Below are 20,238 nucleotides of genomic sequence, written 5' to 3' on the forward strand. Positions count from 1 at the left end.
TTAATGGCTAAAGGGTTAGACAGACAGTAATAACAGGTTGGCAGAACGTGTCCCCACAGTTTAAGGACGGTCGGTTCCAGCAGGCGTCTCTGCTTCTCTTTAACTTTATTAAGCTGCTGGCAACAGAACTCTTGAGCTTCCTCCTGTAGAGAAACCAACCTGAACCTAGAGAGAGGGAGGGAGAGAGAGACTGAGAGAGGGGGAGGGAGAGAGAGGGGGAGGGAGGGAGAGGAGAGAGAGAGGGGGAGGGAGGGAGATAGAGAGGGAGGGAGAGGGGGAGGGTGGGGTGGGAGGGGAGGGAGAGAGAGAGAGGGGGAGGGAGGAGAGAGAGAGAGGGGGAGGGAGGGAGATAGAGAGGGGGAGTGAGAGAGGGGGAGGGAGAGAGAGGGGAGGGAGGAGAGAGAGAGGGGGAGGGAGAGAGATAGAGAGGAGGAGGGAGGGACAGAGAGAGGGGGAGGGAGAGAGGAGAGAGAGGGGAGGGAGGGAGAGAGAGAGGGAGGGAGGGAGAGGGTGAGGGAGATAGAGAAAGGGAGGGAGGGAGAGAGGGAGGAAGGGAGGAGGAGAGAGAGAAGGAGGGGGAGGGAGATATAGAGGGAGGGATGGAGAGAAAGAGGGAGGGAGGGAGGGAGGGAGGATATAGAGAGGGAAGGGGATATAGAGGGAGGGAGGGAGATATAAGAGGGAGGGGGATATAGAGGGAGGGGGGAGATATATATATATATTATAGGGGGAGGGGAGATATCTACCTAACGTTCTCCTCTAGACGTCATTATTTAGGGTTCCCAACTGGAGGTTCTACCTAACGTTCTCCTTAGACGTCATTATTTAGGGTTCCCAACTGGAGGTTCTACCTAACGTTCTCCTCTAGACGTCATTATTTAGGGTTCCCAACTGGAGGTTCTACCTAACGTTCTCCTCTAGACGTCATTATTTAGGGTTCCCAACTGGAGGTTCTACTAACGTTCTCCTTAGACGTCATTATTTAGGGTTCCCAACTGGAGGTTCTACCTAACGTTCTCCTCTAGACGTCATTATTTAGGGTTCCCAACTGGAGGTTTCTACTAACGTTCTCCCTTAGACGTCATTATTTAGGGTTCCCAACTGGAGGTTCTACCTAACGTTCTCCCTTAGACGTCATTATTTAGGGTTCCCAACTGGAGGTTTACCTAACGTTTCCCTTAGACGTCATTATTTAGGGTTCCCAACTGGAGGTTCTACCTAACGTTCCTCTAGACGTCATTTTTAGGGTTCCCAACTGGAGGTTCTACCTAACGTTCTCCTCTAGACGTCATTATTTAGGGTTCCCAACTGGAGGTTCTACCTAACGTTCTCCCTTAGACGTCATTATTTAGGGTTCCCAACTGGAGGTTCTACCTAACGTTTCCTCTAGACGTCATTATTTAGGGTTCCCAACTGGAGGTTCTACCTAACGTTCTCCTCTAGACGTCATTATTTAGGGTTCCCAACTGGAGGTTCTACCTAACGTTCTCCTCTAGACGTCATTATTTAGGGTCCCAACTGGAGGTTCTACCTAACGTTCTCCTCTAGACGTCATTATTTAGGGTTCCCAACCATTTTGGGTCTGAAGTGTTTGCCATGAAGAAATGACGGATGATGGTTCTGTTTCCAAATGAATGTTGAAGGAATTATGAGATGAAGATAATTACAAGAATGAGCTCAGCTTTCAAAGCCCAATTTTTACATTTATTTACTTGTTTTGCTTTATATTTTTCTTATTTTCTTCTTATTTTTTCTTCCATAGGTTCGACTATCAGGAGCTGCTGCGTAACTCCAGTTTCTGCCTGGTGCCGCGAGGGCGACGCCTTGGGTCCTTCCGGTTTCTTGAAGCCCTGCAGGTGGGTTGTTTGTGTTGTGTGTGTGTGTGTGTGTGTGCGTGTGCGTGCGTGCGTGCGTGCGTGCGTGCGCGTGCGTGCGTGCGTGCGTGTGTGGTGTGTGTGAGGAGAGAGAGAGAGAGAGAGGAGAGAGAGAGAGAGTAGTCATATTGTACTTTTCATACTACAGGAGGCAACAGTGTGTAAATACACTCAAGGTAATTTAAGGAAACAGGGTTTTAAATTAAACAACATTTAATTTAGTAAAATAAAGCAACAAATAAAATGGCTAGAGTAGCCCCTCCCCTATGGGTTTATTTGTATTTTCTCCCTAACTTCCCCTTCAGTGTTCTAAACAGCCATTAAATATTTCCAGTTCATGAAATCAAAGACATTTACAGATCGAAACTTCAGCTGCCAACAACTTTCATGCATCTTCCCAACATCAACGCCACCTTTCACCACTCATTAAACACTCCAGAAAAATGCCAGAACTTGTGTGAATCATGTGATGGTCTGGAAATAGAACGTTACTCCTCAGCCTGAGCTGTTATTTTCTCCTTTCTTGGTACCAGCTTATTAGACAGCCTGCTAACCGACTCCTCGACATCCTTTTACCAACAGTTGATCTTATTGCTATTGACGATGTGTCATCTCGTTGCCACAGAAGAGGCCTGTTTCTATAGATACACAGAGACAAGAAATAGGACGTTTCAGACCACAGACGTGTTCATCCTTCATTAGCACCTCCTTCCTGCAACTCTCTGCATTTCCAGTCATGTACTGGGCCCGGCGGCTGCCTTCCACTTGTTTTTCCCATCTCACTTTTATGTTGCATATTTAACGAGCCTCATTGTTGTTTTGGTTGGGTGCAGGCCGGCGCTTTGTGGTGCACCCATTGGCCATTGGCCGTGATGTCACGTTATATTGCAACACATGATTGTGTAATTAAGTGGATAATCAGAGTCTGGACCAGAAGGCAAAGGAGGGCTTAGGCAGAAACCCACGATTACAGTTGAGCTAATATAGAATAGGATGAAAACAAAGGCTCCAGTTCAGCGACCACAAAAAAAGGCATGAAAAGAATGATGGTGGTGGGTGCAGAGAGTGCTTCTCCAGGAAGGCGCATGATCACGTGCGACGCCTTTGGGGCAGAAAGCCGAAATCTGAACAGGAAGAAACGCCGAGGTGTGATTCTGATTCAAATTCATCTGAAGAGGCTGGAGATGGAAAAAAAAAAGATCTGGGAAAGATTTGTGTCAAGGCAGACTAATGATAGCAGTGAGCCCGGCCACTGATCATGTCTTTGGCATTTGTGAATCTCCTTTAATCTCCGAGCTTCACCTGACTGAGAATTCATTCAAACCTGAACTTTAGATGCAAATGCCAGGCGGATTCCTCCCGCCCCTCTCTGACATTCGCTCCACTGCTACTTGAGACTTATGTAAAAGTCACGACTGAATGTGAAGGTTTAATCTGTTTTGGTGTTTGACATCCCAAATGCACGTTTACGTACATCTTGAGGATTTTTGGAAATTTTGAAGGATATGATCTGGCTGTCTGACTCTCATCTGTAGAACGTCAGTATTTTGGACTCAATTCACTTAAACTGACCTCATGGGTTAGGGTTAGGGTCAGGGTTAGGGTTAGGGTCAGGGTTCGTGTTAGTGTTAGGGTTAGGGTTAGTGGTTAGTGTTAGGGTTGGTGTTAGTGTTAGGGTTAGGGTTAGGGTTAGGGTTAGTGTTAGGGTTAGTGTTAGGGTTAGGGTCAGGGTTCGTGTTAGTGTTAGGGTTAGTGTTAGTGTTAGGGTTAGGGTTAGTGTTAGGGTTAGTGTTAGGGTTAGTGTTAGGGTTAGGGTTAGGGTTAGTGTTAGGGTTAGGGTCAGGGTTCGTGTGTTAGGGTTAGTGTTAGTGTTAGGGTTAGGGTTAGTGTTAGGGTTAGTGTTAGGGTTAGGGTTAGTGTTAGGGTTAGTGTTAGGGTTAGGGTTAGTGTTAGTGTTAGGGTTAGGGTTAGTGTTAGGGTTAGGGTTAGGGTTAGTGTTAGGGTTAGGGTTAGTGGTTAGGGTTAGTGTTAGGTTAGTGTTAGGGTTAGGGTTAGTGTTAGGGTTAGTGTTAGGGTTAGGGTCAGGGTTCGTGTTAGGGTTAGGGTTAGTGTTAGGGTTAGTGTTAGGGTTAGGGTTAGTGTTAGGGTTAGGGTTCGTGTTAGGGTTAGGGTTAGGGTCAGGGTTCGTGTTAGGGTTAGTGTTAGGGTTCGTGTTAGGGTTAGTGTTAGGGTTAGGGTTAGTGTTAGTGTTAGGGTTAGTGTTAGGGTTAGTGTTAGGGTTAGGGTCAGGGTTCGTGTTAGGGTTAGGGTTAGTGTTAGGGTTAGGGTTAGGGTTAGGGTTAGTGTTAGGGTTAGGGTTAGTGTTAGGGTTCGTGTTAGGGTTAGGGTTAGGTTAGTGTTAGGGTTAGTGTTAGGGTTAGGGTCAGGGTTTGTGTTAGGGTTAGGGTTAGGGTTAGGGTTAGGGTTAGTGTTAGGGTTAGGGTTAGTGTTAGGGTTAGGGTCAGGGTCAGTGTTAGGGTTAGGGTCAGGGTCAGTGTCAGGGTTAGGGTTAGTGTTAGGGTTCGTGTTAGGGTTAGGGTTCGTGTTAGGGTTAGGGTTAGGGTTAGTGTTAGGGTTAGTGTTAGGGTTCGTGTTAGGGTTAGGGTTAGTGTTAGGGTTAGGGTTAGGGTTAGTGTTAGGGTTAGGGTTAGGGTTCGTGTTAGGGTTAGGGTTAGGGTTAGGGTTAGTGTTAGGGTTAGGGTTAGGGTTAGGGTTAGGGTTGTCTGCCGCACCGTGTAAAACAGCCTACCAGCATAAAACAGTGCAACCAGTGTAACGCTGAGATAATGGGATCACGTTGCTCCTGAAAACTGTTGAGAAGATTATTTTTCTTTTCTATATCTCCTCACAGGCGGCCTGCATTCCTGTCATCCTGAGTAATGGATGGGAGCTTCCCTTTTCTGAAGTTATAGACTGGAAGCAGGGTGCCATCATTGGAGATGAGAGGCTGCTCCTACAGGTACGCAGAGGTGGCCTCGCGTTTGGTGTTTTCACTAAAAAAACACGTTTTATCATTTATCATAACGCTCCGGAGTGAAAGTGAGTAAACTGAGCATTTTCAGACTGCAATGTACAAGAAAAGAGAACATTACTCGCCGAGTAATACGTACTATGCTTCAATATAATATTATAGTGTGTGTATAAGGACCCCAAAATAGCACCTGGTAAGAGACATGCTAACGAAGTGGGTTTCAAACTCAAGGCCATCAGTCACACAGTAGAACATGGGAATAGAGCAGCTGTAAGACAATTCAGGATTAATAAATAAATGGTCCGGATGTGGAGTAAGCAAGAAGATGACCTGCACCGAGTAAAGAAGTCATCATTCCGGGTGGATTCACCAAAGAACTCCAACCGATACTGGTGTCAACAGGTTGTTCAAAGTTCAATTGCGAGCTGCATGGGAGCGTTGGATGACAGAAGGCGAACACACGTTCACCAAGACAGGGAGGCAACTCCAGACAAGTTACGCCACTATCTGCCAATGGATGGTCGATGCCTGGGCTAAGGTAGGGTCTCCAGTGTCGTCCGGGCCGGAATCATCACTGAACAGCTGAGTAACAGCAAGACATACTCGGATAATGACGCAAGGGATCCGGGCATGGTTGATGCTGAAATCACCCAACTGTTAAATTAGGACAATGAAGATGACGAACTTGATGGATTTCTGGAGGAGGAATGAACTGAAAAAGTATTGTGTTTTATTTTATGTGTTACACCTGATTAATGTTGAGCGTTATTGTGAATGAGTTGAATAAAGTTTGACTTGTCTGACTCTTTTGTTTCGCTTAATGTGCCCTATCCGGTGTGCGAAAATAGACCCATTCATTGATACTGCGCCTTATAATCCAGTGCGCCTTATCCGAAAAACATGATATGTTATTTAAAATTTTTTATTTCAAATATTAAAATGAAATGTTCCTTCAAACAGACACTGACAGCTGAGATGTTGGCGATTACCAAGCAAAAGAAAAAGCTGCTGTGGCCCCAGGGTTAGGGCTCCTCCGTGCTGAGCGAGGCGCTTCGTAAAACACCGGATCGTTGGGGGAAAATGTTCACGCCTGTCAGCTGATCAGTTTGGTTGTGACTTGGGTTTGATGGCTGGGGCAGGGCACCTGTCCAGACAGGCTTGGTAGAACACTTAAGGACACCTGGCAAAGGAACCCATCAAATTGCCCCTTAAATTCCACCTCTGGGAGAACTTTGACAATATCCTGGGGCTGGTGTGGGACATAGAATAGGAGTGGTCCCAGTTCCCTGCTGCTCTTATGGAAAGCAGTTTTAAACTGGACTGAAAGGTTGTTGGTGTAATCTGAAGGACCCACCCAGGAACCTAATGGGGGTTGAGGAAGGAGACTTGCAGACTATTGTTAACTTGAGGGATGCCAGTATTGGTGGGCAAAAACACCATCGTGGGAGGAGTTCAAGTAGTATGTTCTGTTTGGCCATTGGGTCACCAGGAGATGTAGTCTGGAAAAGTTTGAGCAGCTCCTCAATCTGAATGATACATTTTGACAAGGAAGAGGAGCCTGAGGCTGCTGGCTTGGCTCTATTGTCAGGGTCTAAGGTCACTGGGGCTGTGGCAGGGCTCCAGTGGTGGATAGGAATCTCCCTAAGTTTCTGCAACATGGCCTGGACATCTACTACCCTGCCTCTGGGAAATCTCTACAAGGAAGTGGACAAGGTAGCTGAGGAGAGGACGCTATGGGATAACCTTCTAAGACAGCCACCCTGAATAAGCAAAAGAAACAGAACAACAGGGACCGAACTTGCAATAGAGATGAAAACCTAATATCACTCGTGTGGCCGTCAACATGGCCGGCAGTGAAGTCCAACCTCTGATCGGGACACAGGACCTCTGTACCTTTGACAGGGATATAAGAGGACCGGGATATAAGAGGACGAGAAGCTCCAAATCTCATGGCCATCCAGACCAGACAGAGAATATGGAGCCATTCTGTCCATACTCTGAACAGACGTCTCTTGTTCTAGGTAATTTGTTCCTTCTGACATTAATATAAACCGGATCTGCTTGATGACGCCTCACTCAACAAGAAAAATATAAGAAACACCTGTAAAAAAAATCATGTTCTCTTTTCCATTTATCCTCTCTCCCACTATAACAGGTCTGTTTATCCTCTTTGTCCCATTATAACCAGTTAACTTATCCTCTGTCCCACTATAACCAGTTAACTTATCCTCTGTCCCAGTATAACCAGTCCATTTATCCTCTCTGTCCCATTATAACCAGTCCATTTCTCCTCTCTCTCCCACTATAACAGGTCTGTTTATCCTCTGTCCCACTATAACCAGTTAACTTATCCTCTGTCCCACTAAAACCAGTTAACTTTTCCTCTGTCCCACTATAACCAGTTAACTTATCCTCTGTCTCATTATAACCAGTTAACTTATCCTCTGTCCCAGTATAACCAGTCCATATCTCCTTGTGTCCCATTATAACCAGTCCATTTCTCCTCTCTGTCCCATTATAACCAGTCCATTTCTCCTCTGTCCCATTATAACCAGTCCATTTATCCTCTCTATCCCACTATAACAGGTCTGTTTATCCTCTGTCCCACTATAACCAGTTAACTTATCCTGTGTCCCACTATAACCAGTTAACTTTTCCTCTGTCCCACTATAACCAGTTAACTATCCTGTGTCCACTATAACCAGTTAACTTATCCTCTGTCCCACTATAACCAGTTAACTTATTCTCTGTCTCATTGTAACCAGTTAACTTTTCCTCTGTCCCACTATAACCAGTTAACTTATCCTCTGTCTCATTATAACCAGTTAACTTATCCTCTGTCCCAGTATAACTAGTCCATATCTCCTTTGTGTCCCATTATAACCAGTCCATTTCTCCTCTGTCCCATTATAACCAGTCCATTTCTCAGGATAGGAATCGCCATGTTGTTCATATTACTTTTGTTTTAAATCAACATTACCGGTTATTGATGAGAATATTCTCTCACTATTTTCTATTAAATCTTTGTTATTTTTTATGAGGACCCCCTGAAGTTGCATGAAATCAAATCAGTTTTTAAACGCAAGTGTTAGAAATGATTGTGCCTCTATTAAAGTGATCAAAGTTGTCATAACTCACTTAATGACTTGTTGAAAACGGCATCATATGAAGGAACCAATCACAGCCGAGGCTGTTCGCTCTCTTTGTGGCGCTGTTCCACACATCGGTGCTCAAACAGCCACCCAGAGAGATGAATCTCATTAGCATCACTTACATCACTCAGTACGGCCGTACCTGGCTCTTTAATATGTCGAGTTCCTCTCCCCTCCTGTGGAGTGGGAGATCCATGCAGACACCCAACAAACAGCAGAACCCTGTGAAGCCCACACAGGCTCCCTGCTGGGGCCTATAAACACCATTAGACAGGAGCACAGTGGACACGATTTGATTGGGGCTACATAAATTGGACCTTAGAGAAATGGAAAATTAAGATTTATTCAACAGATCCCCTTTGGCTTTCTGGATGTGTGGCTCTCGAAGGAGAAATCCTGGGATCACACAAAATTCACTTCTTTTCCAAAATATGTGAAGCGATGTCGTTGGTTTGTGATCCCGGTTTTATCCTACGGAATTTCACAAGATACTGATGGCAGGATTTTGTTCTGCACCAACCCTGCCAATGTTCCCGTCCCACACAGCCTCTTCTGTTGCATTGTGTCTTCATTATTTCCCAAGTTTGAGATTTGCAGGGCATCATCATGGTGCATATTCTCATTCATCCAGCTCTCCGTCAGCACAGAATCTGCCTACCCTTGTGTACACCAAGACAGATGTGAACTCCGCAGTTTCAACGCAGGTATTTTATAAAATGATATCCACATGATTCTTCCTGTATACACAAGGCTAACGTTTACATGGACCCCATAATTGTCCTAGTCTCAGTGGGAGCTGACAGGTGTCCATATTAGCTGTCGTTAGGCTTGATTAAGTGGGACTCATCCTTTCACATGTCGTGTTTAACACGTACAGCATATTTCTGACAAAACTAATTTAAAATGTATCAACTATGTGGAACACTTGGTGTGTGCACTTGTATTTGATACATAATGAGCATCACAATACACTTTCTGCTAGCAAAGTGGAGACATGGGGGACAGGATATGTTGGCTCACAACTTGTTTGAAGGTGAAGAATTAGATTTAAAGGCGTGGTTAGAATTTTTCTTGGGTTAGGGTTAGAGTTACAGTTAGGGTAATTGGGATAGAGTTAGGGTTGGAGTTAGGGTTAGAGTTATGGTAGTTGGGTTGGAGTTAAGGTTAGAGTTAGGGTAGTTGGGTTAGAGTTAGGGTAGTTGGGTCAGAGTTATGTTAGAGTTAGGGTAGTTGGGTTAGATTTAGGGTAGTTGGGTTAGAGTTAGGGTTAGAGTTAGGGTTAGAGTCAGGGTAGTTGGGTCAGAGTTAGAATTAGAGTTAGGGTAGTTGGGTTGGAGTTAGGATTAGAATTAGGGTAGTTGGGTCAGAGTTAGAATTAGAGTTAGGGTAGTTGGGTTGGAGTTAGGGTTAGAGTTAGGGTAGTCGGGTTGGAGTTAGGGTTAGAGTCAGGGTAGTTGGGTCAGAGTTATGTTAGAGTTAGGGTAGTTGGGTCAGAGTTATGTTAGAGTTAGGGTAGATGGGTCAGAGTTATGTTAGAGTTAGGGTAGTTGGGTTAGGGTTAGATTTAGGGTAGTTGGGTTAGAGTTAGGGTAGTTGGGTTAGAGTTAGGGTAGTTGGGTTTGGGTTAGGGTTGTTGGGTTAGAGTTAGGGTAGTTGGGTCAGAGTTATGTTAGAGTTAGGGTAGTTGGGTTAGATTTAGGGTAGTTGGGTTAGACTTAGGGTTAGAGTTAGGGTAGTCGGGTTAGAGTTAGGGTAGTTGGGTTAGAGTTAGGGTTAGAGTTAGGGTAGTCGGGTTAGGGTTAGAGTTAGGGTAGTTGGGTTAGATTTAGGGTAGTTGGGTTAGAGTTAGGGTTAGAGTTATGGTAGTTGTTTAGGGTGTTAAGTCTGGATTTTCTCCTGGACCCGGAAGCAGGCAAAAACGTAATGGGAAAATGTCCAAAAGCAAAGTCTTTATTAAAAGACCAATTTGACAGCCCTCCTGGACCGCTGGGGAAGCACTTGTCCAGTCTTCCAGGTCACAGAGAGCTCCAGCACTGAGCCAACACGGGGGTCCGATCCTGCGCGTTCACTCCAGCAGGGCAGCGTGGAGACCTCGGACGAGCAGGCGAGCAAGCGTTGCAGCGAGTTTCACACAACAACGAAGCAACAGATTTACCATGATAGGCATGATTACTCTCCAAAACTGGCAGACAGGTGCTCCGTCTTTAAATACGTGGCCGATGGAGATCGCCGACAGGTGTGTCCACCTGCAGCGCCAGCAAGAACAAATTACCGGCTCCTACACGCCCCCTGCAGGAAAGAGCAAGAACACAACCTGGAACCATGGACCCAAACTTAGGGTCAGGAAAAGGATCTGGAGAATCTCTTATGAGGGGCTACTGTGAAAGTTTTCACAAAGGTCGAAATAATGTGTGTGGGTGAGTGCGTGTGCGTGCGTGTGTCCTGTAGCTGAGGTAGATTGTTTTGGCTGTAGGATTTATTAACCTGCCAACATGGCAGAAGCAACATGGGCTTTTCCGACATGGTGGAGTCGCAGCCAGAGCGCGTTCCTCCTCTGGGCTTCCAGCTCTTTAAGAACATTGATTTCTAGGCTGAGGTGAGTTAAATTCATGTCCGGCCTCATCAGGAAAGTGGTTTGTTTTTTCCTCGGGAGCCAACATCAGGAGAGCGTCCTGTTCCATGTTTTTGAAATGTGGGGGTGTTTAGCTCCCTGCTCAGGTTTCCTTGATTCAATACCTCCAGGCCTTCTCCCTTGGGGGAGCAGAGTTGTTCTTGCTGCAGCAGGTCGGGTCTGGTGCTCACGTCCTCCATGACAATGTCGAGTGGATCCTTGGCAGCATCTGGAACAGAATATTCCAGGAGTCTTGCAGACCCTGCAAAATATGTTGCCCTCTCATTTAAAAGAAGTGACACCTTGACCAAGATTTAAATTGAATCCCTTTCAGAATTATATTATGACATTAATCAGAAATAGAGATTTGTTTAATCTAAATCAATGTTTTTATGGATTGTTTTCCAACTGTTGAGTAGCTCAACTGAATTGATAAAATAAAGTATCCTTCAATGTCAAATGGGGTCAAAGCTGAGGGGGCTGGATTTTAGGTACAGTTTAGGTTTTAATCAGCAGGACTGAAAATAAAGATGCATTGCTTGTTTCTTCTTCTTCCTCCTTCCTTCTTCCTCCAGGTGCCTTCCATTACTCGGTCTGTGGGCCACAACAGGATCTTAACCCTCCGTCAGCAGACTCAGTTCCTTTGGGACGCTTACTTTTCTTCTGTAGCCAAAATCATCCTGACTACTCTGGAGGTATGAGTGAGCTACGGTCTCTCTTCTGTTTTCATCTAATTCTTGTGTTGGAATCAAACCCACAGCCTTCTTGCTATAGGACAACCCTGCTAACTATTGCACCCTCTGTGACAATATTATTTAGTATGAAATCCGAAGTTAGAAGCTCCAACTGTGATGTATCCTGGAAGTACCACAGCAGAGTAAAGATACTGACCTGAGAGCTCTGGGCCTCATTAGGTGACCTTGCTTGGTCAAGTGTGGATGATGAAGATGTCTCATCAGCGCACGTGTCTTCTTCCTGGCCTTGGTTCAGACCACGGGGACCATTTGTTGTACCTCTGAATACAGACGGCGTACTAACAGCCCCGCCTCGTGGCCACGGCGGCGGCGTCCTACAATCGCTGCAATTTCTCCCCCAGTGCTGTTATTTTTTTTCTCGAATAATCAACACAATTACCACAAATATTAATCCTTTCTGACTTTCAGGGGCTTCGGGGGTTTATTGGTTCACAGAGCGGCGGAGGCAACCAGAGCACCAGGTTAGAATAGGACTTCATTGACTGGGGTCAGATCTATTTTAATTTTTTTTTAAGATTTTTTAGGAGTTTTTTTAAACTCCTAAAAAATCATTTGTCAGCATAAATGACAGAAAGAGCAACAGCATTTGTATTTTATTTTGAACTGTGCTTAACCTTTTCAGATATTAGGCATCTTTGCTATTCAGTTACATATTAGCGGAGCTCAACTGCCAGGCTTAAGGGTTAAGGCACGCATGTTCAAGCATGTGTGGGTGCAAATGCAACAATAATAGAAGTTACCCAGAGGACCGATTCATGCAGATGCCACTGATATTTATGACATCAGACTGGAAGATCACGTTGGTTTATTTCATTGAATTTATGGACAGAAGCAAAAAAATAAATAAATCTGAGATTTCATTATTTTTTGTCAAAGCAAAGCCGCGGCGACGCCTCCAACCTGGCGCCACTGGAGCGTGAAATGAGACCGAGCTCAGTGTCAGTCAGAACCTGGTGGCCAGATGTGTGAACACTGCTGAGCTGGGCCGCCACAGGGTGCATAGGTGTAATGAGGCGTTAGTGATAACTGGAGCTGTTCAGGTGGTGACAGGAGGGATCGAGGGTGTGTGTGTGTGTGTGTGTGTGTGTGTGTGTGTGGTGTGTGTGTGTGGGTGTGCGCGTGTGTGTGTTTGTGTGTGTGTGTTTGTGTGTCTGTGTGTGTGTGTGTGTGTGTCTCTGTGTGTGTGTGTGCGTGTGTGTGTGTGTGTCTCTGTGTGTGTGTCTGTTGTGTGTGTGTGTGTGTGTTTGTGTGTGTGTGTCTCTGTGTGTGTGTTTGTGTCTGTGTGTGTGTGTGTGCGCGTGTGTGTGTGTCTCTGTGTGTGTGTGTGTTTGTGTGTGTGTGTCTGTGTGTGTGTGTTTGTGCGTGTGTGTGTCTCTATGTGTGTGTTTGTGTGTGTGTGTCTGTGTGTGTGTGTTTATGTGTGTGTGTGTGTCCGTCTGTCCGTGTGTGTGTCTGTGTGTGTGTGTGTGTGTGTGTGTGTGTGTGTGTGTTTGTGCGCGTGTGTGTCTCTGTGTGTGTGTGTGTGTGTGTGCGCGTGTGTGTGTGTGTGTGTGTGGCTGTGCGTGTCTGTGTGTGCGTGTGTGTGTGCACGCGCACAGGCGTGCATGTATTTAACAAATGAATTAGTCATTTACCAATTTACTTTACTCACGTGGGAAAAAAATTTCACTGTATTTGGACAGACAGACAGGCAGGCAGGCAGGCAGGCAGACAGGCAGACAGGCAGGCAGACAGGCAGACAGACAGACAGACAGGCAGGCAGACAGACAGACAGGCAGGCAGACATACAGGCAGACAGACAGACAGACAGACAGGCAGGCAGACAGGCAGGCAGACATACAGGCAGACAGACAGACAGGCAGGCAGACAGACAGACAGGCAGGCAGGCAGACAGGCAGACAGGCAGGCAGACAGACAGGCAGACAGACAGGCAGGCAGACAGACAGACAGACAGCAGGCAGACAGACAGGCAGGCAGACAGACAGACAGGCAGGCAGGCAGACAGACAGACAGGCAGGCAGACAGACAGGCAGGGTTGCGTGGTGTCCTGCAGGACGCCGTCTGCTGAGTCTCGCAGGGCTCCGCAGATGCTCGATGTCCTTCATGTGTTCGCTCCTCTAAGTGGAGGTTGTGTCTCTGTAGCTGTGACGGTGCATGAGCCTTCAGTGGTGCCCTTGTAGAATCATCTCCCAGTCCCAGATCCACCCAGAGGCAACAACCCTTTTACAGCCTGTTGTAATAAAGGTTGTAATAAAGGTTGTAATAAAAGCAGTGCTTGTTTGGCTTAAGAAGATTCTGCTGCTGGTGGTCTTGTTCTCCGGGCGTGTCAGCACGAGGCCCAGCAGGATGGAGCTGCCATCTTCTGTAGGCAGGTGAAGCAGGTCCAGGTAAGGTGGGAGGCAGCATCTGATATGATTCATCTCAAGCTGCTCAAAATATTTCAAACTTCTGGTGTCATTAGTTGTTGTCAGCCATGTTGTCCACACTTCCTGGGGAACCAGATTTTAGCATCGAGCTGGGGTCACAATTTCTATTACTTCAAGGTTATATGGCTGCCTGAAACATCAAAGTATTTTCCTTCTACAGCTTCTGGCATCTCAAGGCATCATATGACACCAAATGTTTGGAATGCTCTCAATTGGAGCTCCATCTTTTCATGGTCGGTAGAATGTCACGATCATAACGGCTGCTGCCCATCCCCTGTGGTGCACACTGCTAACCCCAGCAGCAGGTCAGAAGGATAATATTAGCTAAAGGAGGGGCGACCTCCTCCTGTCAGGAGTACAACGATGCCCCCTGAGAAGCAGTTCAAGTAGCCCCCAAAGCCAAACAGCTGCTTTCACTTCCGAATATTAGTGAAATGAGGGGAAATAGTGAAGACAACTAAACTCTGTTTCATTTGGTTTTTTTCATCATCAATAGATTTTTAGGGCAACAGGCGAGATCGTTTTCTTTAAGCTAAAGCAACGTCAGGCACCATTGCTTCATCCAGTGTGAATAAAAACATTTTCCTTCCTGAATGATGATGTGTTGTATCACGTAGCAGCGGATATTTACAGAGACATGCGTGAGAGGTTCATGTAAACTCAGTTATATGAGAAAGTCACCCACAAATGGAAAGAAGAGAAAATGATCAAAGTCTCTTTTTGACTTGTTGTTTCTGTTTAGATCATTCAGGACCGTGTGGAATCCCACGTGTCCAGAAGCAGGTTGCTGTGGAACTCTCTACCCGGTGGGCTCTACGCACTCCCCCAGTATTCAGCCGACCCTGCACAGTTCCCCTTTTACTACGCCATTCTGGGTGAGTCTTGATCCTTTCAAAGTAAGAGTTTGAAATGAAGATTTTATTCTTAGAGCATGACCACAAAACGATTTCAGTGAGGTCACATTCTCACGTGCACCATCAGCCTGCATCAACCCATTCACACCATTTAAGTGAGGACTTGACTGAAAATTCAACTAAAGCTTCAGCGATCTGGTCCACAAACGGCAAATATCCGTCTCTCATCTCTAATCAAAACTCAACCTCAGCGTCGGTTCTATATCTGTCTTAGGAGAAACATCGAGAGATGTTAAGAACTTCTGACTTCTGAGGGAACAAACTTTAAATAATACTTCCTGTTTCCAGCACATTAAAAAGGCAGGTTGGAAAAATCTTGACAAAGTCGGTAACTGATATGAACATTTGTCTTTCTAAGAAACTGCACAAAAAAGGGTCAAGAAGACTAAAAGAAGGATCCTTGGCCAGAATGAAAAATGGGCTGGTTTGATTTTTATACCAAATGCAGTAAATCATTACTAAATAAATCATGATTTCAGCAGCTTCCGTCTTCACCACCCGCAGATGATGTTTTGTGTCCTGAGGTTCCTGGAACTTCTCTTTGATAGGCAATTAGAGAATAGATGGAAGTCAATATAGTGGTCCTATATTGATAGCTGTGCCTGTGTGTGTGTGTGCGTGCATGTGTGTGTGTGTGTGTGTGCGTGCATGTGTGTGTGTGTGTGTGCGTGCATGTGTGTGTGTGATCGCTAGCAGCAAATGACTCCACATCTTCATTAAATTGAGCTAAAGCTACAGAGGATCTGTGGACATCTTCACACATGAGTATAGAAAATGAGAGTGATCAGAGTGAATCCAGCTCCTCGTTAACTCCCCGCTATTCTCTCACTAATGCCAATCAAGCAGCATCATGCTGGGCCAAGTTCTCATTAGATCCTCCAGAGGTTCTGTTTCTGACAGCTTGGCTGGAGATCTGCACAGACAGCTTGGTGGACGTCATTTTGTCCAGCTCTCCTACAGCTTTGTCCAGCTCTCCTACAGTCTTGTCCTGCTCTCCTACAGTCTTGTCCAGCTCTCCTACAGTCTTGTCCAGCTCTCCTACAGTCTTGTCCAGCTCTCCTACAGTCTTGTCCTGCTCTCCTAGTCTTGTCCAGCTCTCCTAGTCTTGTCCAGCTCTCCTACAGTCTTGTCCAGCTCTCCTACAGTCTTGTCCTGCTCTCCTACAGTCTTGTCCAGCTCTCCTAGTCTTGTCCAGCTCTCCTACAGTCTTGTCCAGCTCTCCTACAGTCTTGTCCAGCTCTCCTACAGTCTTGTCAAGCTCTCCGACAGTCTTGTCCAGCTCTCCTACAGTCTTGTCCTGCTCTCCTACAGCCTTGCTCTGCTCTCCTACAGTCTTGTCCAGCTCTCCTACAGTCTTGTCCAGCTCTCCTACAGTCTTGTCCAGCTCTGCTACAGCCTTGTCCAGCTCTCCTACAGTCTTGTCAAGCTCTCCTACAGTCTTGTCCAGCTCTCCTACAGTCTTGTCCTGCTCTCCTACAGCCTTGCTCTGCTCTCCTACAGTCTTGTCCTGCTCTCCTACAGTCTTGTCCAGCTCTCCTACAGCTTTGTCCTGCTCTCCTACAGTCTTGTCCTGCTCTCCTACAGCCTTGCTCTGCTCTCCTACAGTCTTGTCCAGCTCTCCTACAGTCTTGTCCAGCTCTCCTACAGCTTTGTCCTGCTCTCCTACAGTCTTGTCCTGCTCTCCTACAGTCTTGTCCAGCTCTCCTACAGCTTTGTCCAGCTCTCCTACAGTCTTGTTCTTCTCTCCTACAGTCTTGTCCAGCTCTCCTACAGTCTTGCTCTGCTCTCCTACAGTCTTGTCCAGCTCTCCTACAGTCTTGTTCTGCTCTCCTACAGTCTTGTCCAGCTCTCCTACAGTCTTGCTCTGCTCTCCTACAGTCTTGTCCAGCTCTCCTACAGTCTTGTCCAGCTCTCCTACAGTCTTGTCCAGCTCTCCTACAGTCTTGCTCTGCTCTCCTACAGTCTTGTTCTGCTCTCCTACAGTCTTGTCCAGCTCTCCTACAGTCTTGTCCAGCTCTCCTACAGTCTTGTCCAGCTCTCCTACAGTTTTGTCCTGCTCTCCTACAGTCTTGTCCTGCTCTCCTACAGTCTTGTCCAGCTCTACTACAGCTTTGTCCAGCTCTCCTATAGTCTTGTCCAGCTCTCCTACAGTCTTGTTCTGCTCTCCTACAGTCTTGTCCAGCTCTCCTACAGTCTTGTCCAGCTCTCCTACAGCCTTGCTCTGCTCTCCTACAGTCTTGTCCAGCTCTCATACAGTTTTGTCCTGCTCTCCTACAGTCTTGTCCAGCTCTCCTACAGTCTTGTCCAGCTCTCCTAGTCTTGTCCAGCTCTCCTACAGTCTTGTCCTGCTCTCCTAGTCTTGTCCAGCTCTCCTAGTCTTGTCCAGCTCTCCTACAGTCTTGTCCAGCTCTCCTACAGTCTTGTCTGCTCTCCTACAGTCTTGTCCTGCTCTCCTACAGTCTTGTCCAGCTCTCCTAGTCTTGTCCTGCTCTCCTACAGTCTTGTCCTGCTCTCCTACAGTCTTGTCCAGCTCTCCTAGTCTTGTCCAGCTCTCCTACAGTCTTGTCCAGCTCTCCTAGTCTTGTCCAGCTCTCCTACAGTCTTGTCCAGTTCTCCTACAGTCTTGTCCAGCTCTCCTACAGTCTGTCCAGCTCTCCTACAGTCTTGTCCTGCTCTCCTACAGTCTTGTCCAGCTCTCCTATAGTCTTGCTCTGCTCTCCGACAGTCTTGTCCAGCTCTCCTACAGTTGTCCTGCTCTCCTACAGTCTTGTCCAGCTCTCCTAGTCTTGTCCAGCTCTCCTACAGTCTTGTCCAGCTCTCCTACAGTCTTGCTCTGCTCTCCTACAGTCTTGTCAAGCTCTCCTACAGTCTTGTCCTGCTCTCTACAGTCTTGTCCTGCTCTCCTACAGTCTTGTCCAGCTCTCCTAGTCTTGTCCAGCTCTCCTACAGTCTTGTCCAGCTCTCCTACAGTCTTGTCCAGCTCTCCTACAGTCTTGCTCTGCTCTCCTACAGTCTTGTCCAGCTCTCCTACAGTCTTGTCCTGCTCTCCTACAGTCTTGTCCTGCTCTCCTACAGTCTTGTCCTGCTCTCCTACAGTCTTGTCCAGCTCTCCTAGTCTTGTCCAGCTCTCCTACAGTCTTGTCCAGCTCTCCTAGTCTTGTCCAGCTCTCCTACAGTCTTGTCCAGCTCTCCTACAGTCTTGCTCAGCTCTCCTACAGTCTTGTCCAGCTCTCCTACAGTCTTGTCCTGCTCTCCTACAGTCTTGTCCTGCTCTCCTACAGTCTTGTCCAGCTCTCCTAGTCTTGTCCAGCTCTCCTACAGTCTTGTCCTGCTCTCCTACAGACACAGTCCCTTGACCATCCCTAGAACATACTGAGAATGTTCCATCTTGAAAGTAGCGCCTCTTCTACATTCAGATTCCTTTTGATTAGATTTTCTAATCCACTTTTTTCATAGTGCAGCGTTGAAGCGTGACATATTCGAAGTATTCTCTGTTTCTTTTGCCATTATCTTCATTTCTATCACTATAATGGAGGCTGCATGCATCATAGACTTCAATTCATTTTGACAGCAGGATAATGACTTTGTTCAGCATATTTATTCTCCCCCAGTTAAAAAAAGAGAAACCTCAACCAGAACCTTCTTCACTCTTTCATTTTTTAGTCTAGTATTGATTAATATGCTGTCTAAAATAATCGCTGTTGATATCTCACACATCTGCACTGACATGATCACCCAAGCCCACGTGTAAAGGTCATCCATTAATCCAGAGTTTTTCTTCTCTTTGGCTGAACGATCCAACACACACACACAGACACACACACACACACACACACACACACACACACACACACACACACACACACACACCTGCGTGGTGACATTTTTCTGTAATCTCACAGATCAACTTTGTGAAGATGGTAATTAAATTTCCAAACTAATTCTCCCACGCGAATGATATGAGGGTTTGATGTTTAATTTGGTTTCCAGGTATTTGCTTTAAATGACTGGTTTAATTTTTTTGCCTTATGGAGCTTTAAAAAACAATGAAAAACATTGTTCCTGATCCACCTTTTTTGTGATGGACTCTCCCCACTTACGCACATGGATCTATGTGTTTGTAACAGGACAGAAAGGTGGACAAATGTCCCACGGGTGACCCCTCCCAAAGCCTTAGTTATGGCAGAAGTTAAATGCAGAACACAAATGAGGACAAAAATTTCAGCCTGGCTCATAAATCATTTGTAAATTTGTGCAAAATTGAATTCCTCTCCAGGAAATCATTCCCATCAAACCATTTCTTCTCATCTTAATCTGTTTCCCCGTAAATATCCTCGAATTCTCTTTTTGGACAGGCACTAGAAGGACTGAGCTTATGTCTCTGACCCCCAGCAAGGGCAGCTCTGTGCTTCCATAAATACCACCAAGCCCACCGAGATGCTGGTCAGGGGGCTCAGTGTCAGTGAGATGGATAGAGCTACACTAAAGAGCACTCTGGCTCCACTTATCCACCAGGATGTGTATTCCCTTATTCCCATCCCAACACTTGGCCCTGGCCCTCTTGAGCTGTTCTCTTCAACTGTGTTTCCATCTCTGCCAAATAATTTACCTTCTATGGAAACGGGCTTCTCTTGTTTCTAATGTCATGGGAAAATTAGCTGAATCCTCCAAATTTCTCCTGTGTCTGTCAGCTAATTTGCTTTGCTTGACCCACTTCTTAACTGCTTTGTTTCAACTCTTTGAGGTTGTCACTATCAGCAAAAGCATGGAAGCTCAGATAGTCTCAGCGTTCAGCAGCTAAAAAGACATTTCCGAATATGATTGGCAGATTTACAGGACTATAGATGGATGAACCTTGACCCCTGCAGACACCAAACCCGGATATTTGATGGCATCTCACCTTCTGAATGATGTTTCTGCAAGTGTGACGATCTGAGCTGAGCTGTAAATCACCATAGAACCGACCATTTAAACGTGACCTAAATTTAAACACGAAAACACAAAGTATGAACTGAAAATGACAAAAAACCCACCAGGAGTGTCACAAGGCTTAACACAACCTTTTCAATATTATTTTTTCAATTTAGCAATATTTCATTTCAACATAAAAGCAAAGATTTCTTTTAAATGACCTATTTATTCAGCGATTGAAATGTTGGATGACACTTGGAGGGAAAATCAAAAAAAGTGGAGACGACCTTTTTGTTTTACTGAGAGATTTCCTCCAAACTGTCTAAAATTTAGGCTCAAGTGATGGTGAGTTTGGTTGTGAGCGTTGAAAATATTGACAGAGTAGGAAGAGTTGGGTTAGGGTTAGAGGGTTAGGGTTAGAGGGTTAGGGTTAGAGGGTTAGGGTTAGAGGGTTAGAGGGTTAGGGTTAGAGGTTTAGGTTTAGAGGGTTAGGGTTAGGGTTAGGGTTAGGGTTAGAGGGTTAGGGTTAGAGGGTTAGGGTTAGGGTTAGAGGGTTAGGGTTAGAGGGTTAGAGGGTTAGGGTTA

The 20,238-nt window shown here is 46.0% G+C and overlaps 1 protein-coding gene across 2 annotated transcripts in view; it reads left to right on the forward strand.

The window, feature by feature from the left end:
- LOC130516284 (exostosin-1) overlaps positions 1-20,238 on the forward strand; it is a 120,040-nt gene that overhangs the window by 85,949 nt on the left and 13,853 nt on the right. For both annotated transcript variants that reach the window (XM_057017251.1, XM_057017252.1), the window contains exons 4-7: positions 1,763-1,856; positions 4,765-4,872; positions 11,223-11,342; positions 14,571-14,703. In XM_057017251.1, the coding sequence (XP_056873231.1) occupies positions 1,763-1,856; positions 4,765-4,872; positions 11,223-11,342; positions 14,571-14,703 (455 nt within the window). The remainder of the gene's footprint in view (positions 1-1,762; positions 1,857-4,764; positions 4,873-11,222; positions 11,343-14,570; positions 14,704-20,238) is intronic.

Source organism: Takifugu flavidus, chromosome 19 (genome assembly GCF_003711565.1).
Source record: "Takifugu flavidus isolate HTHZ2018 chromosome 19, ASM371156v2, whole genome shotgun sequence".
Lineage (NCBI taxonomy): Eukaryota > Metazoa > Chordata > Actinopteri > Tetraodontiformes > Tetraodontidae > Takifugu > Takifugu flavidus.